Source organism: Gossypium raimondii, chromosome 7, assembly GCF_025698545.1.
Source record: "Gossypium raimondii isolate GPD5lz chromosome 7, ASM2569854v1, whole genome shotgun sequence".
NCBI lineage: Eukaryota > Viridiplantae > Streptophyta > Magnoliopsida > Malvales > Malvaceae > Gossypium > Gossypium raimondii.
Window position 1 is genome coordinate 2,540,720 of NC_068571.1, and position 13,573 is coordinate 2,554,292.

Sequence of the window (13,573 nt, forward strand, 5' to 3'; positions counted from 1 at the left end):
CGTAGTAATTGTGGACTTGAGAAGAGTCTAAATCACTTCATTAATTTGCATAGTGACCTTAGATAAAAACTATGGCAATGTTCCTAAAAGTTCCCTAAGCAGCCCTCAACTGCTTTCAAATAACCGCTTTTATATCTAGCAATGGAGTCCATTGTTGCTAGTAGGAATTCAATACATGGATTCTTTATTATATGGAAAATATTGAAATTATTGTCTTTAATTACTTATTTTATAAAGTGATTGATTTGCACAATATCAAAATTAAGAAGGAAGGAAAATGTCTTTTAGTAGATTTTATAAATATGATTTAGACTTGTTAATGGGACCTAAAATATATCTCTCAAAATTTACCCACATTTATCTATACGTACACTTAAGCCTGTTTTAAGTCTCCTAAAATTATCTTTTCTGAATTTTTATTTAATATTTAATAAAATAAAAATAAATATTCACAACTTTAGTTTTCATATAATACAAATTATTTTAATATATTATAAAATTGAAACTTTTATGAAACAAATGCTGTAAAAACCAAATGGAAGTTGTCCCATTCTTAATTCAAACATCAAAGAAGATGAAAAAGCAATGAATCATTGACAAGCAATACAGAACCCATTTCTAAACGTGGTTTAATACTCTTATTTGAACCCGATAAATGAATCGATTCGGTCCGATAATTCAGACCCGGTTTGACGGATGAATATTTCTATTCAAAACCATGATAAAACTGTGGCCCATAACATCGACTCTACCGCTGCATGTGAAATGACGACTTCATCTTTCTCTTCCATGCAATCGGAAGCCATTGCTGCATCTTCTTTCTTTTCTATTCCATTTCTATCCCTCCTCAAACCTCAAATTCACATAACCGTACCCTTAACGGTGAAAACCCGAAACCATTTCATCCTCCAGGCACTCTCTTCTTCTTCACCAGCCAAAGACGTATGGAGAAGACCCGGAACGACCCGGTTTCACCGACCCAAAGCGCCTCAGAACCAGACATTTTTGGACCACAGCGTTGACATGGACGAGCTTTTGGCTTCAATCTCCAAGACCCAAAACGAAAATGATCTTTTTATCCTTCTATCCCCATACAAAACCCGTCAACTCTCCATCCGTTTCATGGTTTCACTCCTTTCCCGCGAAAAAGACTGGCAAAGATCATTAGCTTTACTCGATTGGATCAACGAAGAGGCCCGTTACTCACCTTCGCTCTTCGCCTACAACGTTGTCATTCGAAACGTTGTGAAAGCTAAAGAATGGGCTGTTGCGCATGGCCTGTTTGAAGAAATGCGTGAGAAAGGGTTAACACCCGACAGGTTTACTTATTCCACATTGATAACCTATTTTGGGAAAGAGGGTATGTTTGATTTGGCTTTATCTTGGCTTCAAAAGATGGAAAACGATGGGGTTTCTGGTGATCTTGTTTTGTTTAGTAATTTGATTGAATTATCAAGGAAGTTACGTGATTATTCCAAAGCCATTTCGATTTTTAATAAGTTGAAGAGATCAGGGATTGTGCCTGATCTTGTTTGTTATAATTCCATGATTAATGTCTTTGGGAAGGCTAAATTGTTTAGAGAAGCAAGGTTGCTAGTGAAAGAAATGAGGGAAATCGGGGTAATGCCAGATACTGTTAGCTATTCAACTATGTTGAATATGTTCGTAGAGAATTCTAAGTTTGTTGAGGCATTATCAGTGTTTGCTGAGATGAATGAAGTGAAATGTCCCTTAGATCTTACTACTTGTAATATCATGATTGATGTTTATGGTCAGCTTGATATGGCTAGGGAGGCAGATAGGCTGTTTTGGAGTATGAGGAAGATGGGGATTGAGCCTAATGTTGTTAGTTATAATACCCTTTTGAAAGTTTACGGTGAGGCTGAGCTTTTCGGGGAAGCGATTCATCTTTTCAGGTTGATGCAGAGAAAGGATATCGAACAGAATGTTGTTACCTATAACACGATGATTAAGATTTATGGGAAGTCGTTGGAGCATGAAAAGGCGAATAATCTCGTGCAAGAGATGCAAAATAGAGGGATTGAGCCAAATGCCATTACATATTCGACTATAATATCGATATGGGGTAAGGCAGGGAAGTTAGATAGGGCTGCAATGTTGTTTCAGAAGTTGAGGAGCTCCGGGGTTGAGATCGATCAAGTGCTTTATCAAACAATGATCGTGGCTTACGAACGAGCTGGATTGGTTGCTCACGCAAAACGCTTGCTTCACGAGCTTAAGCAACCAGACAATCTCCCTAGGGATATAGCAATCACCATCCTTGCTCGTGCTGGTCGAATTGAAGAAGCTACATGGGTTTTCAGACAGGCATGTGAAGCTGGTGAAGTAAAGGATATATCTGTGTTTGGATTGATGATTGATCTTTACTCAAGGAACAAGAAGCATGCAAACGTCATCGAGGTGTTTGAGAAGATGAGGAGTGCCGGGTATTTCCCCGACTCTAATGTGATTGCATTGGGGCTAAACGCGTACGGAAAGCTACGAGAGTTCGATAAAGCAGATGCTGTATATAAAGAGATGCAGGAAGAAGGTTGTGTTTATCCTGATGAAGTTCATTTTCAAATGCTTAGTCTGTATGGTGCCAGAAAAGACTTTAAGATGATTGAAACAGTGTTTGAAAAGCTTGATTCAGATCCAAACGTCAATAAAAAAGAGCTGCATCTTGTTGTTGCCAGTATTTATGAAAGAGGAAACAGATTAAATGATGCATCAGAAATCATGAACAGAATGAATGAAAGAGGAATCCTTTCTTAATCAACTCTTTTTCTGTTTTCCAGCAAATCTCTCAAATTGTTGCTTTTGTAAATTATATTGCTCTTAGAGCACTGATTGTATTCTCATTACTTTGTAATGCAATACTTTAATTCTAGCTCTGTAATCTCCCTTGTGAATTTAAATATATGAAAGTATACTGAAGTCAAAAAAAAAAAAAAAAGTTAGTTATTGTTTCTTGGCTAAATTTGATGAATATGCCAAACATAAAAATGTTTGTGGTTTTGTCCTTTAAATCCCGGGTTTGATTCCTCTCCATTGATGTTAATTCAAGTTGGTTTTTTTTTTTTTAATGTTTATAACACATCAGTAGAGTTTGGGTCTGGCAACATTCACTGGTGTCTCAATTTTTGGGGAAGCCTCCAAATTTCAGCAATTTAGAAAGGTTAGTATCCATGCTTTGGGGAAAAAAGAGTGACGTAGAGGTTAAAATGGCGGGTCGTTCAATTTGCAAATATTGAGGCTAGGGATTGGGTGCTGGAAAATGGTCCTTGGCATATTCAAAATAAGCCAGTGGTTATTCGGAAATGGGAACCAAATCTTTAAGAGTTTGGATTTTAGTATGAATCAGATGCCTGTTTGGGTTCATTTAAGCAATATTCCGCTTGAATTGTTTACTTCTAAAAGTCTTAGCTACATCGCTAGTGCGTTGGGAAATCCATTGTATATGGATAGCATTACGGCTAATCAGTAGAGATTAGCCTTTGCTAAAGTGTGTTTTGAGATGAATGCGAATTTGGTTGTGCCTCGATTTGTTGAGGTTGAATTGCAGGATGGATCTGTTGCTTTTATTACTGTGGAGATGCCATGGATGGCTCATAGATGTTTGCAGTGTAATGTTTTTGGGCTCTTGACAAGTTTTGCCCAAAAAAGAAATTGATTTCTAAGAAAGAGTGGGTTCCAAAGAGATTTATGGAGGACAATTCTTCTGGTAAGATTCAAGAACCTTTGAATGAACAAATTGATAAAGAATTGGAAGTTGTAATGGGTGTGAATGAGTTACAGGGGAGTGCTTCAAGTATGGTTAAGAGGAAATCTTCGAAGGGTAAAGGGAAAGCTGTTATTTCTGGTTCTGAAAATAGGTTTGAGATTTTGAATGATGAATGTGAATTGGAACAGATTGATCAAGGTCAACTGGGAGAAGATTTAGTTAATCCCTTGGAAAAGGAAACCATGCCAGATTCTCCAAGGAGACCCAGGGGCAGCAGGTAAGGGGGTTGCACAACTTATGATGGGTATGAAAAATAAGGAGAGATCTCAAATTGAAAGGGGCAAACAGAAGTTTATGGTGGGGATTACCACAAATGGAGGTGTGGCTTCCACTTCATCTTCATGAAGTTTCTTTTTTGGAATGTAAGGGGTTTTAACAATTCCCTCAAACATATTAGTGTTATGAATAGAATGAAGGAGTTGAGAGTTGATGTAGTTTGTTTGATTGAAACTAGAGTGAAGGAAAATAATGTGACTGCTATTTGGAGAAGTGGTTTCAGGGTTGGAGGGGCATTAACAACTACAATGATGCTGAGAATGGAAGATTATGGTTTTTATGGATGGACTTTTTTGGAGGTTACAGAGGTTGTTAACACAGATCAGACTATCACATGCATGATTAAAAGCTCTAATCAATTCTGGTATGTTTCTGAGGTTTATGGAAGTACTGATGGTTGTGAAAGGAGGAGGTTATGGACTCAGTTGGAGACTAAGCACAATGTTGGTGATTCTCCTTGGTTAGTAGCTGGGCATTTCAACGTGATTGCCAATCCTCAGGAGAGCTCGGATTTTTCTGGAGTTTATATTTGGAGTACTGACATTAAAGAGTTAGAAGTTGCTTGGAAGAGCTTGAGTTAGATGATCATATGTCTAGTGGGCCACTTTTCACTTGGACTAACAATCAGCAGCTGAGCTTCTTGGCAAGGAAACTTGACAGAGTGCTTGTTAATTCTACTTGGTTGCAGGGCCTACCAAATTATTTTGTTGAATTTCTTGCGCCTGGTGTATCTGACCACTGTTGTTCCATTATTGAACTGGACAAGCTTAGTCACTCACCTCCTAAGCCTCTTTGATTCTTCAACTTTTGGTAAGCATCCTGATTTCCTAAGCATTGTTGAGAATTCATGGCAGCAGCATGTTTAGGGAGATCCTATGGTATCTTTGTTTCTCGAGCTCAAGAGGCTGAAAAAGGAGCTTAGGAAATTTAACTTGAAGTGTTACGGAGATATTACTGGAAAGGATCAGAAAAAAAGAAAGGAGTTGAAGGAGATACAACTAGCAACCCTGTCTGGTAGTGTGAATGATAAATTGCTGGAAATGGAGAAGTGTTTATTCAAGGAGTATAAAAGTCTACTTGATGCTGAGGAAAGTTTTTATTGGAAAAAATCAAGGATAAGGTGGATCCAGGAGGGTGATCAAAATACAGGGTTTTTTCATAGTATGGTGGTAGTTAGGCATAGTAGGCATACTATCAAGCTGTATATTGATGATAACGGGAACAGACTTGATACTTTTGAGCAGATTTCTAAAGAGGCCGTTGATTTTTATAAAAAGCTTATTGGCTCTCCTGACAAGAATGTTTTTGATTGTTCGCTTGATCTTCTAAAAGAACTACTGCCTAAAACTTTTTCTACTGATGCTCAAATTGATCTGGCAAAGCCTATTCCTATACAAGAGATTAAGGTAGCTATTTTTGAGCAAAATGGTGATAAGGCTCCTGGTCCGGATGGGTGCACTGCCCATTTTTTCAAAGTTGCATGGCATATCGTAGGCGCTGATGTGATTAGAGCAGTGTCGTTTTTTTTAATTACTCTAAGTTGCTGCCTGCTTTTAATACAACCACAATTGTATTGGTTCCCAAGGTTAAAAATCCTGGTCATATGAGGGAGTTTCGGCCACTCTCATGCTGCTCTGCTTTTTTTGTAAGTGTATCACTAGGATTTTGGTTAAAAGACTTACAAAGCACTTACCTGATGTGATCTCAAGATGTCAAAGTGCTTTTGTTAAATGTAGAAGCATAACGGATAATATTCTTATGGCCCAAGAACTTGAAAAAGGCTATGGAAGGAAATCTTTATCTCCTCGATGTGCCCTCAAAATTCATTTACAGAAGGCCTTTGATTCTATTAAGTTGGATTTTATTCTTGTTGTACTAGAAGCATTGGAGGTTCCTGAGTTGGTAATTAGGTGGATTAGAGTGTGTCTTACCACACCAAGGTTTTCAATTTCTATAAATGGAGGATTGATTGGTTATTTTAAGGGAGCTAGGGGTATAAGACAGGGAGACCCGCTGTCTCCCTATCTTTGTTATTTCGATGAATGATCTTTCAAGCTTGCTGGATTTTGCAGTTCAAAAGGGGATTTTCCAATTTCACCCTAAATGCCATAGGATTCATCTCACACATCTTTGTTTTGCTGATGATCTTTTAATCTTTTCGAAGGGTACTTCGGAATCTGTTGTGGGCATTTGGTGTGTGCTTCAAAAGTTTTATGATTTTTCTGGTTTAAAGCTTAACCCTGCAAAGACTGAAATTTTTGCTTCTGGGATTCTTGGAGAGGAAATGGAGGATATTCTTAGAATCACTGAGATTAAAATGGGAAGGCTGCCTGTTAGGTACCTTGGTGTTCCTTTAGTGACCAGGAGGCTGACAGTTAAGGATTGTGCTCCTTTAATAGACAAAATGTCGGAGAGGGTTAATTGTTGGGTTGTCAAGAAACTTTCTTATGCAGGGCGTTTGCAACTTATTCAATCACTGATTTTTAATGTGCAAAAATACTGGTGTAGGCATTTCTTCTTACCTAAATCCGTCATTCATAGGATCAAGCAAATGTGTTTAAGACTCTTTTGGAAGGGCAAGGATCGTCCTGCGAATTAGGCTTGTATGGTGAAACTTATTCGAGAGATTCTTGCTAGAGGTGTGTCTTTAAGGAATACATGGTTGCATGATTATGTTTTCAAGGGGGCATCATTCTGGCAGTCTTCATTTTCGACTAATGGGAGCTGGCTGTGTAGGAAAATTTTGAAGCTTAGGGATATCTCTATGAGTGTCTTTGGAGTTGAATCAATTTCCAAAATCTGGGAGCAAATAAGGAGGAGAAGAGAGAAAGTGAAATGGGATAAGCTGGTGTGGCATGCTTGGGATATACCTAAGCACTCCATAATCACTTGGATGGCAATTCTTGACAGATTGCCTACTAAGTAGAGGCTTATTTCTATGGGGCTTCATATTAAGGAAGTTGTATTTTTCGTGGCTATGAGCTTGAGTCTAGGAACCATCTATTTTTTGAGTGTGTGGCAGAAGGTATTGAAACTTGGTTGCATTCATAGATGTGGAGGTAATTGGGATCATTGGCTCCGATGTGCATTGACAAGGTTAAAAGGAAAGTCCCTTCTTACTCTTATTTTGAAACTTGCATGGAATGCTTTTCTCCATCTTATTTGGGCAGAAAGAAATAGGAGGCAGTTCACAAGTCAGCAGGTTAGTGACCAGGATATTGTAAATAGTATAAAGAGTACTGTACAGATGAGATTGATAGGCAAAAATATTATTAGGGATGATGCTTAATATTAGGCTGTGTAGGAGTTGGAGATATCTTGACTGATTCTTTTACTTTTTGATGTAGCAGATTACTGCTTTCTTTGGATAATACAAAATCATTTATCCAAAAAAGAGTGTATAACGAAATTGAAAAGTTTTATTTTGATTAAATTTTATTTTTACAGTTTTAAATTTTTTATTTAATTTTAATTTAAAAGTATCGTACCTCACAAAATAATTGGCTAAGAGATTTTTTTCACTAGCAGGATAATCTGGGTAACGGGTATAGTTTAGCTACTACTTAGAGTAACAAAGTATAGTTTAGGTATTATTTGCGACAAAAAAGAGTTAAATAACTTTTTGAAGCTTGAACTTGACAACTATTCTCACATCAGGGCCTGAATTTTTTTTGTCCAAGTTAAACCATGAACTTGATAATTGTTACTGATTGGGGATTGAACTTTTTTGTCTAAGTTAAGCCTCGAACTTGGTAATTGTTTCCACATTTGGGTTTTTAACTGTTTTTTTACCCAAGTTAGTCGTTGACATGTCCTTAAAAACCTTAAAGTTTGAGCCTTAAATTGGGAACAATTGTCAAGTTCAGGGACTAACTTAGATAAAAAAAATTTAAGCCCCAATGTGGGAATAGTTGCCTAGTTCAAGTCTCAATGTGGAAACAATTGTCAAGTTTAAGGTCTAGCTTAGAGAAAAAGAAATTCAATCTTCAATTTAGAAATAGTTATCAAGTTAAACTCCCTAATAGCGATTAAATCTAAGTTGTTTTTTTAATATCATGTATAGTTTAAGTACTAAAAAAAAATTTTAACCTCTAACATTTATTTATTTTGGCCCTTATTCTTTTTGTAAGGTCATTTTGGCCAATTTTTAAGATTTAAAAATGTAAAAGTTGAGGGTCAAAATGACAAAAAAAAAAAGAAGAAGACTAAAATGATAAAATAATTAAAAGTTGAATGCTAAATTTACGTTTATGAAAAAAAAAAAAAACCAAAAATTTTGCTCATCTAAGTGAAACTGTGAAAGCCCACTCCATTCGGAATCAATCTGGACCAATCCCTGCAATCAAGTTCAAATTCGACCCCAAAATCAAAATTCACTTCATCACTCCAAAGTCGAAACATGACCATCGAGTTAAAAGGACGATGGCTTCGCTGTCCTCTGCTTCTGTCTCTCTTGTCAGAACCCCAACTCACCTCCCCTGCTTCAGGTTCTCTAATCTTCACTTCAATTGTCTTTATATTCTCTCTTACAAACCCTTCTGAGTGTCATTTCTTTATCTTAATTGAGCCAATGAGATAAAAGTTGGAAGCTTTGCAGATCAAATCATGGAAAGGTCCAGTCTTTGAACAGATATAGCAAAACCAAGACAACCCATTTGAGTATTAATTCTAGTCTTCGAATGTGTTCCATTGCTGCTTCTGATTCGCCACTCTCTACGTCAATGTATGAATTATCATCCAAGAAGGTATGGATTTGGACTGAAAACAGTCAAGTAATGACTGCTGCAGTGGAAAGAGGATGGGATACCTTCATCTTTTCTTCACAGAATCAAGGGCTTGCCAATGAATGGTCAAGTAAAGTAATTCCAAACTTAATCATCTTTGTTCCCTTTTTGTAATTTTTGCATTAAAATTGAATTTGATTGATTTTTTTTTAGGTTAAAGACTTAAAGATATGGTTTGTTTCATACTATGTTACTTGGACTACGGATAGAAATGGTCAAATTTTGTAAGTTCTCAACGCATTTTGGTGGTAAAAAGCCCCTTGCTAGAAGTCGGATCCCTATTAAAAATTTTATTCATTTTTATTGTTAAAAATTAGCCTCATAGCATACCACATGTCATTGTCCATGTGTCATTGTCCGATTATTATGTCAGCTTTGTCGGTCTTTAACGGTATAAAAGATGAAAATTTTAAAAGAAATGACTAATTTGCTCATTGATATAATGTACAGGGACTAATTTGCCTATTTTTTAAGTGGAAAGAGCAAAATGCAATCTGACTCTTTAGTTCAGGTTTCCATAGTACTTTTACCCATTTTGGTGCAGCTTGGAGTTGATATCCCTATATTCATACAATTGAAGCGACATGGATTTCATATAGTTATAATGAAGTAAATGGTGTGGGGTTTTAGTTAAAGACTTTTATTGATTGATTTTCTGGGAGTTTTGTTGTTGAATTTACAGAAATTGCATTGATTGATCCTCTTTTCATTAAAGAAGGAGAGATTTTCGATAATGCCGGCGAAAGAGTTGCTACGATTTTTCAGGTTTCAACTCCCTCAGAGTTAAAGAAGCTCCACCCTGAGGCTCATCATGTAGGGAATGTTGTTATTGATTTACTAGATTGGCAGGTATGAGTGTCAGTGTTCGATATGAGTATGCATCATTCTAAACTTGTCTTGAAGTAATTTATTTGAACTACGTGTTTGAATTTGTATCCATTATGATATGTATTGCTCTTTATGCTTGGCTAAAGTTTAGTTCTATTTCGTTCTTCGGAAACGTAACTAAATTTTTATCTCATCTATATATCGCACTTGCAAAATGTCATAATCTTGTTTATTTTTTCTAGGTGATTCCTGCTGAAAATATTGTGGCAGAGTTCCAAGGCAGTAAAACGACTGTGTTTGCTGTCTCGAAATCACCTGCTGAAGCACAACTATTTCTCGAGGTATTCACGAGTTATCTTAGAAAAATACAAGTATATCTTTGCAGTATTTGTGTTCCTTTTATATAGTCAAGTTGGATTTTCAATTGCATTTTCCATTCCGTAACTATCTTTTCGTTGTAGGCCTTGGAGCATGGACTTGGTGGGGTTGTTTTAAAAGTTGAGGATGTCAAAGCTGTTCTTGATTTGAAGGTAATCAGCTCTCGTTCTGCATATTTGAGTTTATTGATGGTTGTTCCTTAACATGCTTTAAATTATCAGGAGTACTTCAATAGAAGGAATGAAGTTCACAACAGATTGAGCTTGACAAAAGCTACTATAACTCAGGTTCATGCAGTCGGAATGGGTGATCGGGTTTGTGTGGACCTTTGTAGTCTCATGAGGCCCGGTGAGGGACTTTTGGTACGCACGAAATCTTTCTTATCCATAAACTATCTTGGGATTCAGATGTTTCTGCTCTTATTAAGTGTAAGAACTACCATTCGACAGGTTGGGTCATTTGCTAGAGGACTTTTTCTTGTTCACTCGGAATGTTTGGAGTCGAGTTACATTGCAAGTAGACCTTTCCGAGTCAATGCTGTAAGTTTTGCCTTCACGCTTGGTTACAACTGTAAAACAGATCTCTTTAGCTTACGCTATAAATTCCAAAAATGTCATGGCAGAAAGCAACCAATCATTTATCAGAGCAATTCACTTAGTTTTCATCTTTTCTTCTGAGTTCGGATATATCCAGAGGCATTTTCATGCCTTGCTTATCATGAAGTGTTACTTCTATAATGCAAATTCTTTGAACAAGATCTCTTGGAAATATGCAGGGGCCTGTCCATGCCTATGTAGCTACCCCTGGAGGTAAAACAAGCTATCTTTCCGAGTTAAAAGCGGGCAAAGAGGTGATGGTGGTCGATCAAACAGGCAAAATGCGAACAGCAATTGTCGGCCGTGTTAAGATTGAGACCCGACCACTTATCCTTGTTGAAGCAAAGGTTTGTTTATCTCATACTCTTTCAACTTTTGGGTTTCCAACGATTAGAATGTTTATATCGAACTCGATATTCAGTACCCGAGATGCTACTCTTTTGCTGCAGATAGATGCAAATGATCAAACCGTATACAGCATTCTTCTGCAGACTGCCGAAACAGTTGCGTTGGTTTGTCCGCATGAAGGTTTGCTTCGAAAGTCCATTTAGTTTCTGTTGGATGTTACGGATAGTGCTTATCATACCAGTTTAAGCTTTTCCGATCTATGATTCACAGGTAATAGAACGCAAAAGACTGTGATTCCTGTGACCTCCCTGAAAGCTGGGGACGAAGTCTTGCTAAGGCTACAAGGTGGGGCTCGACATACTGGAATAGAGATAAAAGAATTCATTGTCGAAAATTGAATGAATGAACAAGATGATGTTGATGGTGTAACTTGTCCATTTTCCAGGATTGTTTCCATCCATTTGACGGCCTTAGATGAATTATAAATGTCAACAAGTTCTTCATTGGCATATGATATGTTTGATAAATTCTTTTTTGAGTTGAAATATTCATCAACCCTTGTTGAGTTGTAGCGGTTTATTTCAAATAGAAAAACTTCCTATTTAGAGTAGGAGAGGGGTGGATGGTACACCCTAGTATCCCTATCAGGGTTGTCGCCCCCTTCATGTTATATGAGGGGTTTTGGGTCTCTCTCATAGAGTCAAATTATGAGTATTTCTTGGGCCTTTTGACCCAGTATTCTATAATGTGATCCAACTTGATTTGATTTTTCTATTTTCTAAAATAAAGTTTAATATTCTACATTAAACAATTTTCTCATCACTATTTTACCCTTAGTAAAATTTTGACGATTTTACCCTTGATAAAATTTTTGATGATTTTACCCCTAGTAAAATCCCGAGAAAATATGTTCAATATTTCATAACTCAATATATTCACTGTGACCGAATGATTTATTTTTATTTTCGGGCTTTAAAATAGATCAAAACATAAATTCATTCTTTTGATTATTTTTAAGTAATCCATATAGAATTGTTAATGGATTGTTTTTATTTCCATTTTTGAAAACTTACGTTCATTTCGAAATGAAAATGAAATCATTTTTGGATGTTTTCCATTTCTCTTTTCCTATTCATTTTGTTCATTTCTATTTAAATTTGCAATTCATTTCTGGTTTTCAATGAGCTAACGGAGGGACCGATTGGACATATGTAATTAGGGATAAAATGATTTATAATTAAGTTCTGACTTTTCGCCAATTATTATAAACTCATTTAGTCACGAAGTCATTCTACTATAGTATCGTGACTGAGCTCTCCCTAATGACATACCATTACGAAAGCAACTACTCAGTACTTGTCCAATGACCTTGTCGTAAGTGTGTTACCCTCATCGGATATCACTGATCTCTTTGGGACAATAATTGTTCTCCCAATATGATCATATTTTATCTTATGGTAACCATTACATCTTCTTTCATAAAAAGTAAATTACTATTGAATAATAATTAAGTCATTCATCACAAAGACGAAAGACCCATGACCAAGTTTACTTTTCATCAACCATGTAATGCCAATGGGAGAATATCATTTATCCATGTCTTGGGCCATGAATTCCACTGTTGTAAATGACGCTTTGTACTACAGAAGTCGTAAACCCAATACACTAACTTTCGATTCCTTATCTATTCGAACTCAGACTTTTACTTACATCAAAATGTACGAGTCACACATACATAATCTGCCATCCACTCAGGATTTAGGTATGCCACACTATGAATGTCACAAGTGAATAAATCCATAAACGGATTTAAGATCTTTTATACTTGGGTCCAGTCCGATGTACCGTTAGTCTAGACGGTCACATCTATCTCTCTATCTTATGGGAGTCATCCACTCCGATGCCCAAGACAATGCATCTCCCCAATTGGACTTGATAAACGACATATTAGTCTTTCAATCGGTTTGCTCATTTTCGATTAGATTAAAGACATATTTAGGTTCATCAACTAATGCAAACTGTCTTTTTGTATTACGACCCGACCACATAATATCGCTTAATATTAGATAAACATTAGACAACCAATGAGCAACTTTTGCTTCCATTTTGCTTTGCGTGCAAAAATCATGTGAGGACAATATACAAAATATTAATGTAGTTAATGAATAATTTTATTAACAAATTTGTTTGAAAAATTACAAATATACTTAGATGAAAATACTATACTTAGGGATCTAGATCCAACAATACCTGTCTTGTAAAAACAACTCACTATCTGCATGGAGGAAGATACCCTAGATACCCTAGCCTGGGCCACCTTTTCAGATAACAAACTACTCAAATTGCCGCATCCTAATGCTCTTGCTTAGGATGTTGCATAAATTGAGATAAAACATGCACGTAGTATGCTAAATCTGGACGTGTAATAGCCAAATAGATAAGGTGACTCATCAATCGCCGATAGGATTCAGGATCTGCAATCAATTCTCTTGTAGCATGTGCAAGTGCCATGGGCTAGAACTTTAGTTTCATAATTCGTGCGGCCTTAGGTGGGTCTATCGTTTCAAATAAACCTAAGT

General features: G+C 36.5%; 2 protein-coding genes across 2 annotated transcripts; both read left to right on the top strand.

The window, feature by feature from the left end:
• Positions 1-594: 594 nt before the first annotated feature.
• Positions 595-2,894, top strand: LOC105768162 (pentatricopeptide repeat-containing protein At5g39980, chloroplastic). Its single transcript, XM_012587937.2, has one exon. The coding sequence runs from the start codon at positions 697-699 to the stop codon at positions 2,773-2,775; it is 2,079 nt and encodes a 692-aa protein (XP_012443391.2). The 5' UTR covers positions 595-696; the 3' UTR covers positions 2,776-2,894.
• A 5,455-nt stretch (positions 2,895-8,349) lies between these two features.
• LOC105768156 (uncharacterized) lies at positions 8,350-11,764 on the top strand. Its single transcript, XM_012587924.2, has 10 exons — positions 8,350-8,547; positions 8,658-8,914; positions 9,527-9,693; positions 9,915-10,013; positions 10,134-10,202; positions 10,272-10,412; positions 10,500-10,589; positions 10,826-10,993; positions 11,096-11,174; positions 11,265-11,764. The coding sequence occupies exons 1-10, from the start codon at positions 8,483-8,485 to the stop codon at positions 11,390-11,392; spliced, it is 1,263 nt and encodes a 420-aa protein (XP_012443378.1). The 5' UTR covers positions 8,350-8,482; the 3' UTR covers positions 11,393-11,764.
• The last annotated feature ends 1,809 nt before the right edge of the window (positions 11,765-13,573 follow it).